Source organism: Gambusia affinis, linkage group LG04, assembly GCF_019740435.1.
Source record: "Gambusia affinis linkage group LG04, SWU_Gaff_1.0, whole genome shotgun sequence".
NCBI lineage: Eukaryota > Metazoa > Chordata > Actinopteri > Cyprinodontiformes > Poeciliidae > Gambusia > Gambusia affinis.
In genome coordinates this window covers 19,206,439-19,229,084 of record NC_057871.1, presented here as the reverse complement: position 1 = coordinate 19,229,084, position 22,646 = coordinate 19,206,439, and the positions used below count along the sequence as shown (strand labels likewise).

Below are 22,646 nucleotides of genomic sequence, written 5' to 3'. Positions count from 1 at the left end.
TGCCAATATGAAAAATGAGTGGTGAAAAAAATAACACACTGTGGAAATATCAGCCTAACAAGATGTTATAACCTGCTTTATAAAGCCGCTGCTTAGTGTATTTTTAGTTAGATTTTTTTGAGAGAACTTTGTTTTATCAGTCTGTCTCTGATATGTGCATTGGGGTCTGTGACGCTGAACAGAGCGCTTGGTTTAGACAGCACAGACAGGTTTACACAGATTAATGTTTTCTCCTTATATACAGCGATAAATATTCATTAATATTTAGCAGAAGCCTCAGGAGCTTATTTTAATCTGCCCTTGAACAGAACTTTGCTGTGAAATGTGTGGATAAAAACAGAAAAATTGCAAACAATTTTAAAGATCCGGTGTGAAAACTGTCACTGATAAATAGTAATAAATTTAAAAAAGTAAGAAATGAAGTGCAACAGCAGAAGTCACATTGAAAGTGTCCACCGATCGCCCGGATTGGAGGGTTTTAGCCAGAGAGGACTTTAGCTGTGGGTACAATCCTCCTCTTTCACATATTTTAAAAAAATATTTATTTACGGCATCTGCGTTGGTCAGAGCACCTGACTGCCGCTGTCCTCCCTGTGGCTGTTCTCCCTTTGGTTTTATCTCAATATAGCAGGCCACTTTCTGTTAGTCTGGCCTGCAGCTCATTGCTGGTTATTCTCAGCTCCTCTCCTTGCCTCCTGATTGTGACGATTGGATGAATTATGCTTATGTCCACTAGGTGGCAATCATGAGTTTATTTGAATGAATAAATGCAAAGAATAGGACGGCAGAAGGGGAGAGTTTTTGTGGCATACCTGTGAGAAACCTGTGTGAAGATGAAAAGATACTTTAATAAAAGTGTCTGCGCTAAACAAGACGCCTGGTTAGTATCAAACAGGAATATAACACTGATCAGAGCTAAATGGTAGGAACACAGGCACAACGCAGCAGAGTAGTGGGAAAAACAAGCAATTCTTGGATTGACCAAGACTTTTCCAAGAATTATAAAGCATGGATTGATTCAGAAAGCCTATTAGATTGTATGTTACAAGGGTTTTTAGAATTACAGCTTGTTTTTAGAAACAGAGTCAGCTTCATTGGCCAGGATTGTGGGCACTGATAAGGTTCAAGTGCCCACAGCATATAGACATTAGGTATAATTATATAAACCGGTTGAAGGATATAAAGAGTTATTAAAGTTATTGTGAATAAGTAGCTTGGTTTTAACCAATTGGACTTCTGAAAGTGCTGTATCTAGGTGTTTTGTTGCAAAAGGAAAACCCAGGAGCAGAAGATGGTCTCCCAGGGCAGGTTTCTACTAAACTGACAGGGGAAACATTGGTGCTTAATGAGTTCCGGTGTGACTGTGCTGCTTTCAGTACAACCACAGCGGACTCCGCTGAAATTCCCTCTTGAGTCCATCACTACACCCTGATTTTGGGCCTCATCTCTAGTTTCCATCTGTAAAAGCTGGAGCTGTGTGCTGTTCCTTTTCAGGTCCACAGATAATAACTTCTATATTGTTTCTGTTGACCTGGAGAACGTTGCGGCACATCCACGCATTGATTTGTTCTAAGCATCTGTTCGATTCTCGGATGGATTGCTGACATTGTAATGTAGAACTGTGTATCATCACCATAGTTCTGTTAATAACTAATCTTATTACGTGTTATAATCTGAGATAGCAGGAGCTTGCAGATATTAAATAAGAGGGCCTCCAAGATGGAACCTTGGGGGACCTCATATGTCTTGCCTTGTAATACAAGATGGTGTTACAATACTGATGTAACTTAATACGTATAAAATTAATTCAGATCTCATCTTGTTTTGCAGTTGATGCAAAAAGAGTAAAAAAAAAAGTATGCAAACAATTGAAAACAAAATAATCTTGTAATGAAAAAGTTGCAGTTTTAGCCACAGGGTGTGATTAAAAGTACTATTCAGGTTCAACTTTTATAATGATCACTTATTGATTCTGATAAATGATATCAGGATAATTTTTTCAGAATCACAAACGTCTGACTTGCCGATTCAAATTTCAATAAAATCAAATTTTTTTTCCCCTAAGGGTTTGTTTGGCAAAGCAGATTTGAACCGTAACTGAAAATTTAAGGAACTACAGCAACTTAATAGAGAAAGTCGCTTTGCAATTTGAAACGTGTGGCTTTGATTCCAGCTTCCACATGTTGATGTGCCCCTAGGTAACCCCAAGTAGATTTGTGTATCTGTGTGTGAATGTGTAGCTGACTGAATGTGGCTCTACTGAAAAGTACTGCATATAAATTTACGTAATAAATTATACTATTATCCCTGTTCATGCAAGAAAGAAAAATATTTGGCTCTTCTTTTCAACTCACAGTAGTCTATGCATTTAAGTAATGCAAAGGAAAAATGTGATTCTCTAATAATAGACTTGCCAATGACTGATCAAAACTGATCAAGTTAAAACTGTCCGGACACAATCTTTGGTAGATTGATTTGCACATCACTAAAGTCGAGCGGTTTCAGCCTTTAATAAAACAAGGATTTAATGTTACGAGTGGATTTGTTTTTGTAAACAGAGCTGAACAGCGTGGAGCTGCAGGGCTGCAGCAGCGACAACAGTCTGAACAGTAATGCCAGCCTGCCCAGCGTCCAGAGTCACCGGCGCCACACCGAGAGGAGGGTGGCCAGTTGGGCCGTCTGCTTCGAGCGGCTGCTGCAGGACCCTGTAGGAGTCCGCTACTTTTCGGTAAAATAACATCGCCTGAACGTTGCTCACCCACCTTCCTTCCTCTGCTTGGTGACAAGATAAACATGAATCCTCGTCCAACTTAGTGACCAGTGACTAAAGTGGGTTTCTGGACTTCTCTGTTTACTTCTGTTTATTTTAAACGGTTTGTTAGAGGTACCAAAGTTTGGTAACTATTACATTTTTCTTTATAGATATATTTATTAATTTTTGGTTTGAGAACAACAATACAACACAAAACAAAAGCTCAGCAGTGCAGTTCAAAGGAAAGAAAAAGGAAAAGAAACTATATTTTCATCATTTTATAGTCAAAGTCTAAGAATTTATAAATGCTCGAGGCAGGATGGTGCACATGTGGTCACAATATATGTGGTCAATATATTGATTAATATACTGCTTGTTATTTATTTATTTATTTGTTTATATCTCGTCATTTTGAACTATTCACTCTTTATTATTCACTCTTAGGTATTTATATATATTTTACAAACTTTGTACTTATTACCTAAGATGGAGTAGCTTTCAACAAATAAGCTATTTCCCCTCGGGGATCAATAAAGTATATGTTCTATTCTATTCTATTCTATTCTAGTCTATTCTCAAGATAGTCCAAAAGGGCTTCTGTATGCGTGCAAAGATGTCAGTCTTAGAGTGGACGAAGCATGTCCGAAAGTCAAGAGGAAAGTATTCCAAAATAAGCTTCTTCCACCCAGAAATAGTAGGAGACTTTTTTGAAAATCCATTACAACAAAATATTCTTTCAAGCACAGAAGATTAGGATATTATACAACTTGATTTTGAATATGTTTACTTGGTAGACCAAGGAGAAGAGACACTATTACATAAAAAAACCCCAATAAAAACATTTATTTCCTACAATGGCATTCATTTCCCCATTTAATAAATATAGGAAAGTGCTTTATGTGATTAAAAAAACAACAACAAACAAGCAAGAAACAATAAATTGATGTTCAAATTAAATTTAGGATTCCCAACATCTTTTTGTGATATTCTGCTACAGGAACAATAGTTGATTTGTTTTAGGTGTTTTTAAACATTTTTGTTAGCTTGCTTTGTGAATTTGGCTGGCACTGTAAATATAGCAGCATTAAATTATTACAACACAGTTTTGCTCAGTATTATACACAGCTGTGTGACAGTATTGGGTGAATCATGTCAAACAGATCCTGCTTTTACTTTTTACACCAGAACAAATGTGTCTTTCAACTTTTTCTAAAACGAAAAAAACAAAACAAATGTTCTTGCCACTCATACTTTTGCAAACGTTGCTACATGTTTCTGATTAAGACCAATACATGAATTTGTCTGGTTTTTTACGTCTTCCGTTTTTAATCCATGTTTCATTTATTTTCTCCAGGAGTTTCTAAAGAAGGAGTTCAGTGAGGAGAACATTCTGTTCTGGCAGGCCTGTGAATTCTTCAGCCATGTTCCTGAGAATGACAACAAGCAGGTAGCAAACCTTATTTGATTAATACTTGTTGCACAGACTTGCATCCATTTGAACTCCTCCTGTACTATGTAGTTTTTATTGAGCATTTGACTGTAGTAAATCATTATTTTTTTATTTTTTTTAGCTCTCGCAGCGTGCCAGAGAGATCTACAACAGCTTCCTTTCCAGTAAAGCAACGACACCGGTCAACATCGACAGTCAAGCCCAGCTTGCTGACGATATCCTCAACGCGCCAAAACCGGACATGTTCAAGGAGCAGCAGCTGCAGGTACGGAGACACATTTTTATAAAGGCTTCTGCTACAGTTGAACCTTTCACATGCAAAAAAAAAAAAAAAAAAAAAAAAAGAGCCACTTCCTGCAAGACTAATTTATTATTCTTCTTGAAAGTGAATCAAAACACAACTCTTTTGAAAATGCTCTCTGAACACAGTGTCAAGTGCTAACACAACACAAGGCCAGTCATTCATCTTTGCCTGCTGTCGAGCAACACCGGCCTGAATGGCTCCTTACACACGCATGTTGTCGACGGGGCACAGTGTCTGAAAAGCCCTATTGATTTCAGCTGCGGAGCTCAGATGTTCAAACTCTGATAAGGAAGTCACAAGGCCTGAAGGATATCCTCCCTATCATCCTTTTTTTTTTTTACTTATCAGACACCCACGCATTTTCTGTTCAATAACCACACACACACGCAGACACACACGCAGACACACGCACATCGAAAAAGCCTTATGGCAACCTTGCCAGAATATCTTTTGATTGTTGTTATACCCATGAATACATCACAGTCTTTTGTTTTTTTGACTTTCATTTCAAAAGCTAAATAGTTCATCTTACATTTTCAATCACAAATAGAATGTAGATAAGTTGATTATTTTTATGCCTCTTGAAGTTTTTCCACGTTTTGTCATGTTAAACCACAAGCTCTAGTGTATTTTATGGGGATTTTAGGTGACAGACCAACACAAATTAGTGAAAATGGATACATGGCTTTTAAAATTATTATACAAATGCATATCTAAAAAGTGAGGTATGCATGTGTCTTTTTTTTTATCCTCTGAGTTACTGTTTTCCAGAACCAGATATTGTTACATTTTCACACAGCTGATCTTATGGAGTTTGTCTTTTCCGGTCTCTAGCAATTGAAGAGTGTCTGAACCTCAGTTTTCAAGCATTAACAAATATTCTTTAATGGATTGATGTTTGGACTTTCGACAATTTTAACACACTGTAATGCTTTTTTGATACATTGTTGCTCTGGTTATATATTTAGGGTATTTGTCTTGCTGGACATATTCCATGGCCTTCATGATGCTGTCTCTTCTGTAACAAGCTTCTGAGGGCTTCACAGAACAGCTGGATTCATATTAGATTAATTTACACACCGATTACAGTTCACAGGTTGAACTAGATTTTTTTTTTTTTAAATCAGATCATGAGGTACTGGAAACAAAAGCATGTCACACTTTTCATATTTTCCTTTTTTGTTAAAAAAAGGTTATTTCCACAAGGTTTAAAAATACGTTTTCTAAGATACCAATTATGTTATGTAAAGTTGTCTATGCTGTGTTCCCAGGTATTTGCAGCTTGGCCAGCTCCTCTTAAATAAAGTTAGTCTGAAGCAGCAAATCTTAAAAAGCTTTTCTATAAAGATAGGGATTAGACATAAGTCAAGCTTGCTTTGTTTTTTCCAAGAGAACGCGTTCCAAGAGCAGCTTAAAGGTTTCATCATTTGGTTTAACTTCACTTTTATTTTTTCATTTTCTGCTTCAAAATGCCATACAGATTGTTTGAGTAGTTTTTTGGATTTTTGCACAGATTTCTTTCCTGTTCTAATGTTCATGGATTGCTCATTTTTTCATCATCGTCTTTGTTACCATTCTTTCATACATTTTTTTATTTTTATGTTTTTAACCTCCCTAAATCTTTTCCCTCCCGATTCCATTAGATCTTTAACCTGATGAAGTTTGACAGCTACACGCGATTCCTCAAGTCTCGGCTGTATCAGGAGTGCATGCTGGCTGAGGTGGAGGGCAGACCGCTTCCTGACCCCTATCACATCCCCAGCAGCCCAACGTCAAAGCACAGCACCACCGGCTCCGACCGCTCCAACCTCTCCACTCCCAAGAAGGTAAGCCAATAGAAATCCCTGTGCCTTAATTTAAATGGAAAAAGAACAGGCATTTTTGGATTAATGCCCTGGATGTTCATGTTTATGAGTGAAAACAGCTTAAGTTTGCAGCTTTTAATAACATAAAATTGTGTCCACATTTGTTTATGTCCCAATCTGCTCCTCCACACATTGCTGTGTTTCTTACAGGAGGACAAGAAGACCAAATCAGGGCGATCTTTGAACGAAGACAGTCGGGATGACTCAGGAGACCGGAGGAAGGGCATGTTTTTTTCGTGGTCCCGAAACAGGAGCTTTGGCAAAGGCCCCAAAAAGCGGGAGCTGGCTGATTTTAATTACAGTCAGTCCATTTTCCATTCTTCATTTCATAACTTCTGTCAAGAGATGATAAAGTGATCATGCATTGAAAATGAGAAAATTTAGTAACATCTGTTATGATGCTGGATTGATGACAGATAAATGGTCTGTTATGTTCTTGTATTTTTTCCTGTTCCTAAGATGTTATCTGCTGAAGCATTTAATTAGAATCTAGTCAAGAGTCGCTCTTACACTCAGCATGTGTTTGCTCATGACGCTTCTCATCAATTTTATTTGCTTGTTTGTTTATTTTCAGGCACCAACGGTCGTCGGGAGTCCCAGGGTTCACTGTCCTCCGGAGCGAGTCTGGAACTGGGGACGTCAGGTTCGGGGAAGAATGAGGTCAGTCTGATGAGAGTCATCTTGATCCAATCAGTTTGCTAATAATTGGTTCATGGAAGCTTCTTTTTGCACGGAGCAGCTTTAATGTCAGTGTTCCCTTTAAAAGGAACACTTGACGGTAGATTTTCGGGAAGCTTTGACCTATTGATACAGATTTTAACAGATTCTAATTTCTAGTTAAGAACTAGGAAGTATACTTTTTGAGTTTTTCTGCATGAGCTGCATACATTTTTATACCTGTAGAATAGGTGACACCACACAGTCACTGTAAAACATGGAAAACAGAGTTTTATCATGTTTTCCAAAGGCAAAATGATTGTAGCGTTTAACTCATTTAGCATTATTAGCATTACTAAAACGGCTGTATTCCTGATGGTCTATAGATCCTTAACTCAGAAATTTCCAGAAGGCTGCCAGCAATCCTAAATCTAGCATGTTCCGTGACTGAGGAAAATGCATAAGATTGAGGGATTTTACTGTGGTTATATCAGCCTTCTTGTTATCTTCTCAAAATTAGAGAGTTGCACTCTCTAACTCATTTGCACTTCTAGTAAACTGCAGACATGTCTGCACATAAAAGTACTTTTTAAGATAGCGTCTCGTGTCTCTCTGTTTCACCTGACTTCATATGAACGCTCTGCTGACGCTAAGAAATACATAATTTTGAGTTCTATTTGCTCAATAAGAACTTCCCATATGTAAATGGCTTCTAGTGTCGATTACAGTGCAATCTCTGAATAATAAGAGTTTCTGCAGGTCAAACTATAAATCAGGCAGTTGTGGTCATCTACCGGTGCACCTCTGCTTTTGACACTTTTAGAAATTTTCTCAAGTTTCTGTAACATTTTGATTCAAAAGTTCCTTCTTTGACCATCTGTGCAGCAGATGAAAAACAGTCATAGAGAAGTGGCAGAATGCATGTAAGGCGAACAGAACACACCTCACCCAACAAAGAGTGTGATGTTATGGCTGTTCCACAACGCCTTTTATGAGGCTTCCATCAGCGAGCATAAACTTACTAACGTTTTCCAAATTTTGTTACTGTTTTCCCATTCTCCGTTCTTTGCCTTCATCAAATCAGTTCACATTTGTGTACTGAACAGCATCAAATAATACGAGACAATATTTCTCTGCAACATACGGTCAGAAATGATTAATTTAAAAGTATTAGTAATAAATAACAAAAACAGGAGCTCGTCGTTTTGACTGCTTGAGGCAGAAAGTTGTGTAACAGTGTGGTTCTGCTCCTGGTACTGTCTGGCTAACAGCGGAGGTTCAGAAGGTTAATGTGATCCAGAGCCCAGCTCCTGCAGCAGTTGTGAGATTCTGCACAACTTCTCGGTTCCTCTCACTGTCCATTTTGTACATCCTTAGTTTCTTTCTTCACCTTTTGTGTTTGTGTCTTTGAACAAAGACAGAAGGTGAGAATAAAGATGTCAGAAGATGATTATATTGATGATGATCAGCTGTTTATATTTAGTTTGATTTAAACATATTCATTGTAAATGTTTTCATCTCCTGTTGGTGGAGATGAAAACATTCATCTTGGTGGAGGATTTTGGTGGATGTGCTTTCTATAGGTTTATCTGGTTATTTCTGTTTGTGATGTTAGATGTTAATTTATTTCTACTCCAATCTCCACCTTAGGAGAGATTGGACCTATTCATAACCTATTCAGAGGTTATCATTAGTAGAAAACACTCATGAACAGCACACATTGGTATAATCTTGTTACAGTTTTTCTCTTCATCAGAACCACTTTTGATGTCCTTAAAAATATTTTTGTCAAATTTAATTTCAGAGTCACAAGGAGGAGGTTAGGAAGATGATGAAGCACAAATTACTCAAATGAGCTGAACCTTCTTTACTTTTCTAGCATGATATTTCCCGTGGCGCCGCATCAGAACGAGGAGGAAGCAGCGCCCCCTTGAGGCAATGTAACATTAGCTTGCCAGATGGCTCGTGTTGCCCGGTGCCTCTTCGGCCCGGCATGTCAATCAGAGACCTGCTGCAGGCCCTTTGTGACAAACTCTGCATCAACCTGGCAGCTATCGACCTTTTCCTTGTCGGAGGAGAGAAGGTAAACCTCAGTGTGTGTCTGACTGAGCTTTTTTTAATATCATGAATAGATTTGAGTTGGTATCCTACAGCTATATTTCTCAGTATTTTATTCATATAAATAACTAATTAATTAGTGATTTACTTTGCTTTTTTTACTTTATTTTTATTACTCTGACTCAGATTTATTTCATAGGAACAAGCACCTACCTCAGTATATGTATATTTCCTGTCATTTTTTTTTTCTCAGCCTCTTGTTTTGGACCAAGACTGTATGACCCTCAGCTCTCGAGACTTGAGATTAGAAAAGCGCACTCTGTTCAGGTATAAAACATGTCAACAGCAGAGATGAACGTGGGACTGCAGACCTTGGCTCACACAAAAATATGATTTGTTGTCTTTGTATCCCTCCTCCAGGCTTGACTTGGTGCCCATCAACCGCTCTGTGGGTCTGAAGGCTAAACCAACTAAACCAGTGACTGAGGTCTTGAGGCCTGTTGTGGCCAAATATGGCCTGCACCTCTCTGACTTAGTGGCACGTATAGTAAGTACAGTATTTTCCTGGGCTGAAGGCAGATCTTTCAAATGTATTCAAACCTGTTCAATTTATGCACATTTTATAAAATAATAAATACAAACCTCAGTCTGTTTTATGGAGATTTTTAGCATTTATTTCTGTTTATTTCTGCGGGCATCATCCTAAATACGCCATCCAGAGGTTTACATTCACACATGATAACATCAAACAGACAGTCAGAGCTGCAATGTACCAATACTACACCCAATAATCAATGTTTACGATACGTTTTTAAGAAATTTGACCTAAACTTTGTTATTTTGCATAAAAAATGGGCAAATGTTCTAATATTTAGTTGTGAAAAGCTTGTAAACTCATACAATTTGTGCTGGAATTGCAGCAAAATTTGGTTCTACCAACTCACAAGGGATAATGACACATGCAAGCCTCAGTTTTAAGTTTTTTAAATAGCCAACATGAGCCTCTTCTAAAATGTCTTTCTGTGATGCAGAGTGGCGAGTCGGAACCTTTAGATCTCGGGCTTCCTATTTCCAACCTGGATGGCTTGCGAGTTGTGTTAGACATTGAAGAAAACGCCATAGGGAAAGGTGAAAAGACACAGACACCCATCATTCCCATTCTTCTTCTGTTTGGTTAACAGAAGAAGAATGTTAACCAAACATTCTTCAAGTTTGGTTAACCAATTAACCAAACTTGAATTTAACCAAGTTTGGTTAATTGGTTAAATTCAATTAACCAAACTTAATTGAATTTAAGTTTGGTTTCCTCACACAGATAAAATCAAAGCAGCTCAGAGTCACCTTCCGGCTTCTGCGAGCAGGAACCAGTCAGCAACAGTAAGCTCTCCTCCATCCTCTCGTTTCAGGTTTTCTTCCCATTCTTGAATGCTGTGTAACCCTCTGAATGTCTCCACTGCCTGGTTGATAATGTCACGCTCTACTAAGTGTCCCTCCTGCTGTCTTCAATCACCCATGTCTGTTTGCTGTGTGTTAAACATGCTCACAGGTGTGTTTTGCTGTGGTGCAAAAAGACCTGCATCACTCTGTTAAGGTTCCCTCATGTTCTGTTAATGTGGTCTGCCTGTGGCTGGATGCATCATCAACTTTCCTCTCTGATTTTTTTCCTTTTTTTTTTTCTGTAACAACGGCAACTTTTGCTGGGTGCCAGAATCTTCAGCGATTTATCGTAGCGGTGGTGGAGAAGCTGTAGTTTGCTGTAGAGACTTTCTTTTTGCTGTCCTCATTATCCTCAGTAAATCCCTGGATCTGTTTTGAGAAACAGATCGCTTCCCTTCACTGTTAGTTGCAGTAGTGCAGCTTTAAGTAGTGGATAGTTTGACCCCCTGGTGTTTTGCTCTGTGAGCTTTCACGTTGATGATGCCGAGCACACAAAGCGGCCGTTGTAACTGTCTCAGTGGAACATCCAAGGACAAGTTTGTGCTGAATTTATTTTCCATACACTATCTGGCCAAAATGAAAGGTAACACCTTCGTTTAACTGAACCAATAGGTGAAATCCTTCATCTGGCAAAGGACTGCAGAGGCTAGTATGTTCAGTTAGCAGCAAGTGTTAAATGTTGTTGCGAGCAAATTCCACATCCTAAAGAATATGTTTTTCACAATCAAAAACTCAAATTACTAGTGTGCATTAAGCAAACAACAAACTTACAAGACCGCCGCAAACAGATTTGGAAAAGGAACAAGAAACATTATTTAGAAACATGGGTATATAGTGTTTAAATGGGCGACTTAAAGGAGGAGATGTTGATCGAAAGAGGCCTGCCCCGTTTAATATATATTTTATTTCCTATTTTTATCAAATTAGTTTCCTTTCTGTAGCTTCTTGTATCTGTGCTTCGTCTGATATAAGAATTAGATGAAGCATATCTTAAGGATACTGAACATAGCTCATTTTTAGTTTTTGGGAAACACTAGCAGGAAGATTTGGTAGCAGTTTTAATAAGCCAAAGAAAGCTGGACTTTTGAGGTTCCAGCTGATTGTCGACAGTCTGGCCAAGCAAGCTGAAAAATGGCTGATTTCTGGTCAGCAGTCGATTTCTTGATTCATGTCTGTTTTGGAGTCAGACCGGTAACTTGAAGTTAAAACAATGCCACAGCAGATTCTCAAAATCTAAACAACGCAAAAATAGCAAATTTTTGGCCAGGTGGTGTATATTCCACTGTCTCTGAGACACAGCAAGTCAAATGTTTATTTCTTCTAAACATTTTCGTGACATTCTCAAAAATCATCCCCAGCCAGTTAAACTTGTGTCTCCCGCTCACCGTCAAATTGTCAAAATTTATGACCCTCTTCACCATCAGCACCACTGGTTTCCACCGCTTGTCATTGCTTCCTCCGATACGTGCACCGCTGTGACTCATCAGGGCTCTAATGCCCCACTCCGCTCTTCGTGTGGCCCCCAGGGGGACGACAGGCCAACAAGGAAAGGCGGTTCAGCCCACCCCCATGGGGAAAATGGCAAGGGTGGGCCTGGCCCCGGCACAAGCAGCCAGCCCCTACCCAACCACTCTGTCTCTCTGCATAAGGCTCCGGGGAAAAGAAAGCAGAAAAAGATTAATATAGACGAAGCTGAAGGTAAAAACTGAACAACCTCCCTTTTCTGTTGTTTCTGTGGCTGTGTTCACACTAACCCTCCGGCCTGTCTGCAGAACTGTACAAACACCCAATGCTTTAAAGCTAGCTACACGTAGCACACTCCAGTCTTTGCTTGTACCAAATATAGCTCTGACTTGTCTAAAAGATTAATACTTATGCTGCATGTTTCTGCATTACAAAACCAAGTTTTTGAGATGTACTGGATGTGTACGATCAAGCGTGGGAACCTGTTCATGTGTTTCTGTGTTTTTGTGTGCGCCGCTCTGTGCGTGTGGCAGAGTTCTTCGACCTCATATCCAAAGCTCAGAGCAACCGGGCCGACGACCAGCGAGGCCTGCTGAACAAGAGCGACCTTCAGCTGCCGGACTTTCTGCGCCTCACACCAACCAGCCCGACGACGGCTCCTCCCCGCAACCCCGAGCCCATCTGCTCCACCCCGAATTCCCGCAATAGCAACAATGGCGGCTTCCCCAGCAGCAGCCACCGGGGAAACAAGGGAAATGGTAATCACAGGGGCGGCGTGGTCAGTGGCTCGTACCTGCTCAGTGCGAGCCATCAGTCGCAGAGCTTGGACTCAGCGCTGGGCGCAGAGTGCGGAGGTGGCAGAAAAACCAGACCGCCCCCTCCATTTCCAGCCACCGTCTCCCCCATCCAGTCAACCCGACCCGGCGCGCAGGGTCTCTTCCAGGACTCAGCCAGAGGGGAATCGATCCAGATGCTGGAGGAGGACACCCTGTCAGATCTAACTCTTGTGGGAGAAGGAGATATTAACAGCCCCAGCCTCAACTACATCACTCCCTCCTCCCTGTCGAGTAAGCCCCTCCCCCGGCCTCAACACCAAGCACAGGACGGTCAGCCTTGCTCAGGTACCTCGCCGGTGTGAACTCTTAAGACCGCTGAACCTGCACCGCTCTCTTCACCTGACTGTTAGTGGGACTGGTGACCCACTAGAGTCAGTCTGGAGTTACTTCACTCGCCACTACTCACACGTGGCAGAAAATGCATCTGAATCTCCTCCTTCCCTGCCACTAAAATAATTTTCAGTTTTTTAAATGCTAATTAGAAGTTTTATTCCAGGACTGTCTAAAAATACACACAACTAATGTAAAAGATCAGAGTGAAGAGCTTAATTGCAAAGAGTAGAGATTAGATTTTATTTAGACAGCAGTGAATCTGATAATGTGAGGTGTTCATAGGCCTATCACAATAACAAATTTTGTTTGGACGATAAATTGTCCAAGAGATTATTGTGATAAACGATAATATTAGTTGTCTAGACGCAACTAATTTAATGATAAGGGCATAATAATTCAAGTTTGTCTTCTTAAAGAGTAATAAACATTTTTTTTTTTTTTATGGAACACTTCACACTGGAACTAGAAGATATTTTTAATACTCAAAATAAACAACAACTAAAACAATAAAAAATTTTTTATAAAAATCTCAAACAACTGAAACCATAAATTAAATGGATTATGAAATCTCTGTAAACAAAACTGTCCTTCAAGAAACGCAAGTCATCCGAATGGAAATAATTGAGCTCATTTAAATTTATCATTACTATTGCTTATTGCGATAGGCTTAAGTGTGCACTACTTCGTGCCCAGCAGTCCACTTTTAGAATAATAAAATGTGTCAAAAATACAAAGAGAGGAAACTAGATGCATTGAGCATGGACAAATTGTTCCCCTGTGATTTTCTTGTGTGGTGTGTATCTGTGTGGACTTTTTGACAGACTTGCTGTGGATTACGTTTGCTTTGAGACATAAGACTGAGGGTGAGGTTGGTAGAAACCTGTGCCAAATTCACTCCTCCAGTCCCTAAATGTACAAAATCCTAACAATGCACTTTAGCCAATTGTAAACAAGACTTTATTTGTAATATTTTTTCCTGTTACTCTTCTTTACTTTTCATGTCTGTTTCATTCTACATGTGACTAAGCAGCCATAGTTTTAGAAAATCATTATTCTGGTTATAGAGATGCATCGATACAAATGTTGGGGCTCGTTTCCAATCCTCCGGTTTTTGTAAAACTTTGACCTGGCGATGTGATTGCACCCAATTCCAAATTCTCTTTAAGAGTAGCTACTTAAAACTCAAATTTATAATGTTTCACTGTACTCTTCCTGCACAGAACAGTCATTACCTATTTTATTATGCATTGGAGACCACTAGTACATTTCTTTTAATGTATATCGCTAATATAGCTAGTGTATATTACTGTTAGTATATGTCGTTAATAGGGACCACCATCTCTATGAGAGATTGGTGACTGTAAAATTGGATTTTGCTATCTTTAAAACAAAAAAAACTATTTTAGAGTCTTAAATTAGCATTAGCATGGCTAGCATTGTTAAAATCCCAGTCTTCAAGTTCATTCCCCAGAGTAGCTCCATATCTTAATTTTACTATTTTCCAAGATAACCTGTATTATAAGTTCTAAATAACACAACAGAGTAACTTTGGTTTAGCCTTCCTGTTATCTGCTGAAGGTGTTTCTCTCTTTTGCATCTGGAACCACAAAGATTTCTCGACATGTCGTAGAAAATTTTTTCCTCTCAAATCGCTTCTTAGAGTGTTGTGTGGTGCAGTGGTTAGAGCGGGCGCCCCGCGTACAGAGGCTACAGATCTCGATGCGGAAGCCCTGAGTTCGAGTCCCATCCTCTGCACCTTTGCCACATGTCTTTTCACGCTTTTCTCAGCCCTTATTTGTTGGCTTACTTTCAAATAAAGGCCACTAGAGCCCCAAAAAAAAAGTTTTTAATGTAGAAATGCCTACTTAAATGTGTTTTCCTTGAGTTTTGATAAACATCTCACTGAAACTCAAAATGGCTAACTTTGAGTCTTCTACACTCAGTAGCAACATCCACGTTACGGAGAGTTAATATCACTGAAACATGGTAGCACTCATATATCATTAAGATGAATGATTGGAACAAGATTTTATTTTTGATTTCCCAGCTGATCAAACCGAAACTTGATTCTGGTCACCAACCACTGGCTCGGTGCATCTCTACTAAATAGCCACTAGAAACTAAACGCCAGGAAGGTTCTGAAAAGCTCTAAGAAAATAGTTCAGTTTTAAAGAGATCATATAGTTTTTGACTTAATGTAACAGCTGGCTGGTCTGACTCAATAACACAGAGGCTTAACTACCTTTTTATACAGTACATGCGTTTTTTTAAACCCATTTCCATCATTGTTCTCTTACCTCAGGCATTTTGACTGTATCGCAAGAACTTATGTGTGCAATCTTGCTCATTGATTATGTGATTTTTAATAATGTGCACTGGCTGTAAACAAGCAGCTTTTTTTTCTTATTGATCGACCATCTCTTTTTCAGATTAGAAAGCTTGGAGCTGTGTTTTCTGCAAGCTTCTATCTGGACTCATTTCGTATGAATTTTTAACTTTACTGTATAAATCCATTAATTTATGCATCATGTTGTTTTCATTGTTACCACCGGTTAAAAGTATTAATTTGTATATAGTTCCCTGAAAACCACCATGTTGCATTCTTAAATGGCATCACAGCCATGCTGTCTCGTTAGGAATCGGTTCATCTGAGTTGACATTGTGCTCTGTAAATAGTTCAAATAAATGTTTCACACGTTTTACTCTCTGTATCCTCATGTGACCAACTTTCTGTCCTTTTCTAGTTTTCAGGAATATCAGCTTTGTTCCAGTTTTTCCTTTTCGGCACTGTGCCTCCTCTGCCCTGCTCTGTTTGAAATTTTATTCCGTAGCTATTTACAAAACAAACTAGCAAAAATAGATAGTAAGCAGGGGGTGATTTATAGTCTTGGTCTATTATTAATTTGTTTAATTTGTTTATAAAAAACAATATTTTAATTTTTTTATTGATTTGCTACAAAAGCTCAAGTCACTCAAAGCAAAAAGCAAGCTTTTCCGTATTATATTTATTTCTTAGTGAAAGGGTACGATCACACACAGGTCTTTTTCATCTGGTGCACATAATTACATTTATTTAGCATTTTGAAGGAAGTTTGCTGTGTTTAAATCTTGGCATTTAGTTTGGTGCTCCTGACTGTTGGAGTGAGAGTCAAACCCAAAGAAAGATTTGATAAGCTGCCTGAGTATCTTGAAGGAAGATGGTTGCAGCTTTTGAGTGTGCTAAAGGATTCAAAGAGGTCTTGTATAATTCAAAACCCCTCACAACCCCATATGGAAAAAAGTCTACATGAAAAACATGTCTAGGTCTGGCTGTCTAAGCAAGCTGATCCTAAAAGCAGACCGCAAGATGCCAAAAGAAGTCACCATAAGCCCTAAAATGTCATCACAGTTTGCACAGCAGGCCCTTGCTAACGTTGATATGAAAGTGTGTTCCTCTGCAGAGACTGTATAATTTCACTTTCACAATAGTCTAAGACTGAACAGAGGAAATGTTTGGTGTAAACCATTACAGTATCCCAAGACAAGAACAACATCCGAACTGTAAAGCATAGAGAGAAACCGGTATTAATTTTAGTGCATAATTAAATGTCCAAGTTTAAACTGGAAAGCTTTGACTTTCCATTCATCAGATGGGGACAGAGTAACGAAGCTCCACCATTAATGGTCGGCATAATAACACAGGGGCTTTCAGAGGTAGCATTGTTATCGCTTGATAACAATGCATTTTATGATGTATCGTTATGAAACGATACATCATAAAATGCATCGTTTGATAACGTAAAACAAAATCTACTTTTGTTTTAAGTTTGTCATATTTATAACTCAGAAACATGAAGCCAAATCATCTGTAACCCTGCATTCTGCACTCATTACAAAAAGATGTAAGGAATAAGTTATTTTTACAGGCTACCTGCCGTAGAAATAAACAGTATATGTTTATTATGGATTAAATTGCTTTATTGCTTTTATTTCTAGTATTAAAACCTTTTGGTTATATAAAGGAGCCTCATTAAAAAGAGGTGAAAGCTAACCTAGCGTTCTTTGTGTTGTGTTTAGCACTAAAATGTTGAGTTAATCTCTAACAAATAAAGATTACAATGGTTAATTATTGTTTCTGTTAAGAGGGACACCAAAACAAAGCACACAGTATATCTTAAATACATACTTTTTCACACAGATTTTTATATTTCCATCTCCTTTGGTCATTTGCCAAGAGGCGTGGTACACCCTTCACAGGTTGTCTGTCCATGACAACACCGAGACGTGAAACACAGGAACACACTCATACCAAAGGGCAAATTAGTGAGACCAATTAACACAACAGTCTTGTTTTTAGATTGTGGTAGGAAGCTGGAGTACCTGGAGAGAGCCCACACCTCCACATGGAAAACGTGCTAAGTCCATGCAGAAAGATCCCAGGCTGGGACCTTCTTGCTACGAGGCAGCAGTACTACCACTGTTTAGCTGTGCATGGCCATAAACATCATTACATCAATATAAAAACTGATTACAGGTTCTTGAGTTTGAATTCTTTACCAGTTTTTGACCACTAACTGTTTTCTCCATCTCTTTACCATTGACTCTCTTTAATATTCCTCTCCTGTCTTTCTAGCCTCTTGTGTGTTTGTCTACAGAACTGGAGTTTTGTTTTTCAGTTACAAAAGCTTTCCAGGACCGGGTCATTAGCTATGCAGGGCTTCCTCTCTGCTCAGTGTCTGGTTTAGCGACCGTTGTCATGCTCGAGTCTTTGGTCGTCAGCTAACAAACACAAAGTTTGCTCCCACTTCCCACCACTTACACGCTCGCGGCCATGGAAGGAGACCGTCCACGTCTGCTTGCATCACTATCATCACATGAGGTCCTGATTCTGCTGCTTTTTTCTGTTTGTATAATTCCTCATTGTTGATCATCTCTTTTTGTTTCCTGAAGGACTAACGTGTGACAACGACAGCAACTGACTTTATTTGACCAGTTCTGAAAATTGAGCAGAACAGGCATATCGAAATTGGTTTCCTCCTTTATGAAATAAATCAGGTTAGGATTTAAAGGTGAAAGTACTGGAAGCTCCTAGCAGAACATTTTGTACAAATACCACTGGCCTTATTGGCTTCCAGCTAATTAATTTACAAATCAAAACACTTTGTATTTTATGTCCTGGGAGTATGATTCTAACACTCATTGGACAGTTTGTGCACTGGTTTTACTATAAATAAATTAGATATCAATAACAGTGAGACAGAGTCATATGAAAAAATTTAAACCCTATTAAATATTTTATTCTTCAAGTGTTCAGATGCCAATCTCTAATTTTGGTTTGTGTCTGGGAAATACAGACTGTAACCACAAAAAACATAAATTAGGATTGTTTTATTCATTAAACAAAAGATATCAACAAAAATGAATTTTATAGTCAGTAAAGTTAAAAGTTAGGACACCCAATCCCCTTCAAAAAACATAAATTAGTATTTAGAGCCAGTTCACCCCATTTGGCTGTAGCACTTCAGTGGGATGTTGTGAAATACCAGTTGCAGATATCACTCTGCTGAATCTACATAACATTACAGAAATATCCCTATAAAACACCTCAAATTAAGTTATTAAAAAAAAGGGCTCTACATCATACATTTAGGTGACTTTTTTTTACACCTTAATCAAAAAGTTTTCACTGTACATTACGTTGTAAACTTTAAAAGGAATGTGTTTTTGTTGTCTTCAGTTCACTGTTTAAGTTACAGTGGAGATGATGATGATGATGATGATGATGATGATGATGATGATGATGATGATGATGATGATGATGATGATGATGATGATGATGATGATGATGATGATGATGATGATGATGATGATGATGATGATGATGATGATGATGATGATGATGATGATGATGATGGCAGCTGAAGGCAGACCAGAGTCTCTTCCTGTCAGCCATTGATGCGGCCTGAAGGAGACTGCTGCCATGTTCTGCGTCAATTAATCCCAATGGGAGATGTGAATGCAAACGAACTGTAATCAAAGTTTCACTCCACAGACTCTTAAAGTATTTTACTGGACCTGTCTAAGGTGTTTTTGCAATGTCAAAGCTTCACGGCTATTAATACTGAGATAAAATGTCAGCCATTTTTGCATGTGTTGATATAAACATAATTTATTTCCCTTCTTTAGATCTCGTTCACATGTTCCCAACACTAAAGCTGAACCAACAAGACCACATATTGGAAGAATATTACATCATAAAATGCATCGTTTGATAACGTAGAGTCTTTTCATCAGGAATAATGGGAACTTTAGCTCATGATCAAACAATCTACAAATTGTATACCAGAAGAATTTGATATAAAATATAGAATTTTACAGCAAATTTATATAATATTCTTGACCTCATCATCACCTACTGGCCCAACAGCTATACTACCAAATCCCTTCTGACCTTTTTTTTTGTTGTTGTTTAGAAATCCCTAAAATCAAAGTTAGAGCTTGTTTTCATACATCTTCATTGTAGGGATTTTAAATGATTACTTTAACTATAATATAATGATTCTCTTGGAAGAAAAGAGAAAGTTGTAAAACTTAAAGGAAATTTTGCAACACACTAACGACAAAAATTGAGAAAACAATGAGTTTTTAAGCCTCCCTCTATCAGCCAGTAGATGGCAGCAGTCAGTACAAAGACAAACACTAACCAGCACTATCTCGCTGTCTGTTCGTTGATAGTGGAGCCAAGAACCAGCATGGGAATATCTGTCATGTCCAATTAGTTTCTTACTGCCTTCCAGCTCTCTGTTTGTGATCTGGTTGTGTGTGTATGTGTGTGTACTTGAGTTTTACTGTATCCCTAGTGTGTTAACACTTTGCTACAGGCTTGATATTTATGGATATATTTGACTTTAATATCTCACCTAAAATTCCGGTGAACTGTGTGTTTTTCTCTGTGATGTTTGCTCGTGTTTGCAGTGCCCCTTCGCTTCCCTTTTTGTGTGTATTTAAAGCATCCTCTTCATCCTCAGGTAAAGACAGAGCAGGGTGGAGAGGGAGGGAGAAGGTCGGTGGAGGTGGGTTGAAAACCACAAGCAGACGGACAGCGTCTTTGAACCCCATCCCTTCCTCTCCGCCTTCGCCTCCTCCACGCCCCCCTCTTCGCTCTCGTCGCAAATCCAAGTCGCCGTCATCCCGCAACAATCACACGGCCCCGAAACAAGCCTTGGACGTGGACAAAATTGGAGGCGGCTCAAAGTCGGAGGACCTCAGGAAAACCCGTAACGGGTCCCGAGACTTGCGGGGGCTGCACTTTTCAGAGCTGGACAGGAAGTGGGAGGGTGTTGCCCTGGAGCTGCAGTGTCGTGGCAGCAGGATGAGGTCAGCGGTGTACCAGACCTCAAATCTTCCCTCCATGGTGAAAGCCAAGAAGCAGCTGGACCAGGGTCATAGCAGAGGGCAGATAGACCGCAGCAAACTGAAAGCAACTTTTGTCTAAAGACCCTGGTGTTGGTCTGACACACAGACTGTGACTCTGACGACGCTGATGGGCTGATTCACTGACAGCTGATGAATTGCCTTGATTTAAAGCTGGAGCAGAGAGCTCAGCAGTAACAACTGTGCAGCTGATTACAGACTCCCCACTGAAAGCTGCTATAAGCGGACGACAGGAAGAGATTAATCAAAACCTTTGCTCCACTTCCGTATATGGTCAAACTTATTGCTCGAAGGTGGAAATTAATGTTAACTAAAACACGATTTTTTTTGTAACACTTTCCTCTGCAGAACTGTAAAGACACATGCTTAATCAGACAACTACAGAATTAGCATGCAGTCACCTTTTTAGAAGATGCTTGCCTTCAACTTGATATTATGAAGAGTTTACTTGGCAACTGGATCTGAAAAATGAAGCAAATTCTTTCTGAAAAAACCCCCCCAAAACCCCTTTGACTTAAATGTGATTTAAGCAACGAAGCATCAGATCATTATTTTTAATCAAGTACCATTATATAAGACCTGGTTTTCCTCACGATGTCTCATAGTTGATCGATAGCTTATAGTATGTTGTATAAGCTATGTCTACTATGTTGCTTACAGTATCCGTGTAGTTTGTGGTATCTACACAGAGAAAACATCTTGTTTTTTATTAGTTAGTCCACCATTAAAAGAGTTGGCCTTCTAAAGTAACTCTTTAAGAAATGATGCGATAGTCTGGTAATTGGTTAAAATCTTTTTGGTAATATTGTACCAAAAATATGGTATGTCTTCCTATTTTTTAGAGCCAGATTGCAAAAAGAAAATAAATGAGAAATTAAACCAGCCACCAAGAACCAGTTGTAAGCTAGCTGAAGTTTCTTTAGCTGTTATGCTAAGTGAAGTTAACTTTTGCTGCATACCAAGGTAATGTCTTTTTAAATAATAGAAAAAAAACAACATGGTTTAATATTATGGTGATATTAATTGAGCCATTAAAGTGAATTTTAGAATCAACTATCTCATTTCTTTATATTAGTGATAAGGTAAGATATTTATTGGTCTTTAAAATAAATTTCAAAATATGCATAATTTTTTAACAAAATTATTGAGGTAAAGAGTAAAAATGATCACGGGGTTTTTAATCAAGTCACCAAGAGCTCGCATAAGTAAACGACAGGGGCACTGCACTTTCCGGTTGTGTCACTTCCTAAATTACTTGGAAATCTTCTCACTTAAAATCACTTACAACAGAAAATCACATAACTTGTTTAGAAACATCAAAATTTCAACATATTTTTCTGGGTTGAATTAAAACCAACTGGTGGGTAACCTTAAACGGCGCTGAAAAGAGATGTCTGTGCAAGTCTAGGGACACTTTGTCTAAAACATTACTTTCTAAAATATCTTTAACTCTACATTGATTTTTTTTCACACCTAAGACAATCAACAAACATTTACGTGTAGAATTCTGTCTTAATGAAAAATATTTTTTTGGAAATATTTTGCTGAGGGACCCAAAAACATATGAGATGGGACATATTCAGTGCTCTTATTCACTACCTGTATTCTTGTTTATTTTCTCATTTAAGGCTTGGCCAAGAGCTGTGAAAGGAACAATGATTTGCAGCGAGGCCATGCATGTTGTTTTTATTTTTATCACTTGATGAATAAATACGAAATGCAGAAGCGGATGGTCAAATGAATGGTTATTTTAATAAAACATTTGACTAAATGTTCTGGTGATTTCCCTGGTTATCTCTGTATCTTCTTCCAGCTTTTCACAAATTAACCTTCATTCACACAGACAGAGCCGAGGCTAAGAAGATCAGCTCTGAGCCGACACGAATCCCCGTCTAACACCCGGCTGAGAAAATGTTGCAGGAGTTAAGTGAATGGTGCGCAAGTTATGCGCTTTTAATCAAATTAGCTACATTGCAGACAATAAGCACTTGAAGCGGGTTGACAACTGTACTAAGTTGGCGGTGGGCTGGTGGCTCCCCCCGCCCCAGGGTGTTATTGAGGGGGAGGGAAAGTGTCT

At 38.8% G+C, this 22,646-nt stretch overlaps 1 protein-coding gene across 7 annotated transcripts in view; it reads left to right on the top strand.

Moving 5' to 3' along the window:
- Positions 1-17,057, top strand: part of rgs12b (regulator of G protein signaling 12b) — a 53,686-nt gene extending 36,629 nt beyond the window's left edge. Inside the window, exons 7-19 of one of the 7 annotated variants that reach the window (XM_044114167.1) lie at positions 2,559-2,728; positions 4,107-4,199; positions 4,324-4,467; positions 6,150-6,332; positions 6,522-6,672; positions 6,946-7,031; positions 8,908-9,111; positions 9,340-9,413; positions 9,507-9,633; positions 10,118-10,214; positions 10,384-10,463; positions 11,948-12,221; positions 12,521-17,057. In XM_044114167.1, the coding sequence (XP_043970102.1) occupies positions 2,559-2,728; positions 4,107-4,199; positions 4,324-4,467; positions 6,150-6,332; positions 6,522-6,672; positions 6,946-7,031; positions 8,908-9,111; positions 9,340-9,413; positions 9,507-9,633; positions 10,118-10,214; positions 10,384-10,463; positions 11,948-12,221; positions 12,521-13,125 (2,288 nt within the window). In that variant the 3' untranslated portion in view covers positions 13,126-17,057. The remainder of the gene's footprint in view (positions 1-2,558; positions 2,729-4,106; positions 4,200-4,323; positions 4,468-6,149; positions 6,333-6,521; positions 6,673-6,945; positions 7,032-8,907; positions 9,112-9,339; positions 9,414-9,506; positions 9,634-10,117; positions 10,215-10,383; positions 10,464-11,947; positions 12,222-12,520) is intronic. The other 6 variants (XM_044114168.1, XM_044114169.1, XM_044114170.1 and 3 more) reach the window with 6 other exon arrangements.
- The last annotated feature ends 5,589 nt before the right edge of the window (positions 17,058-22,646 follow it).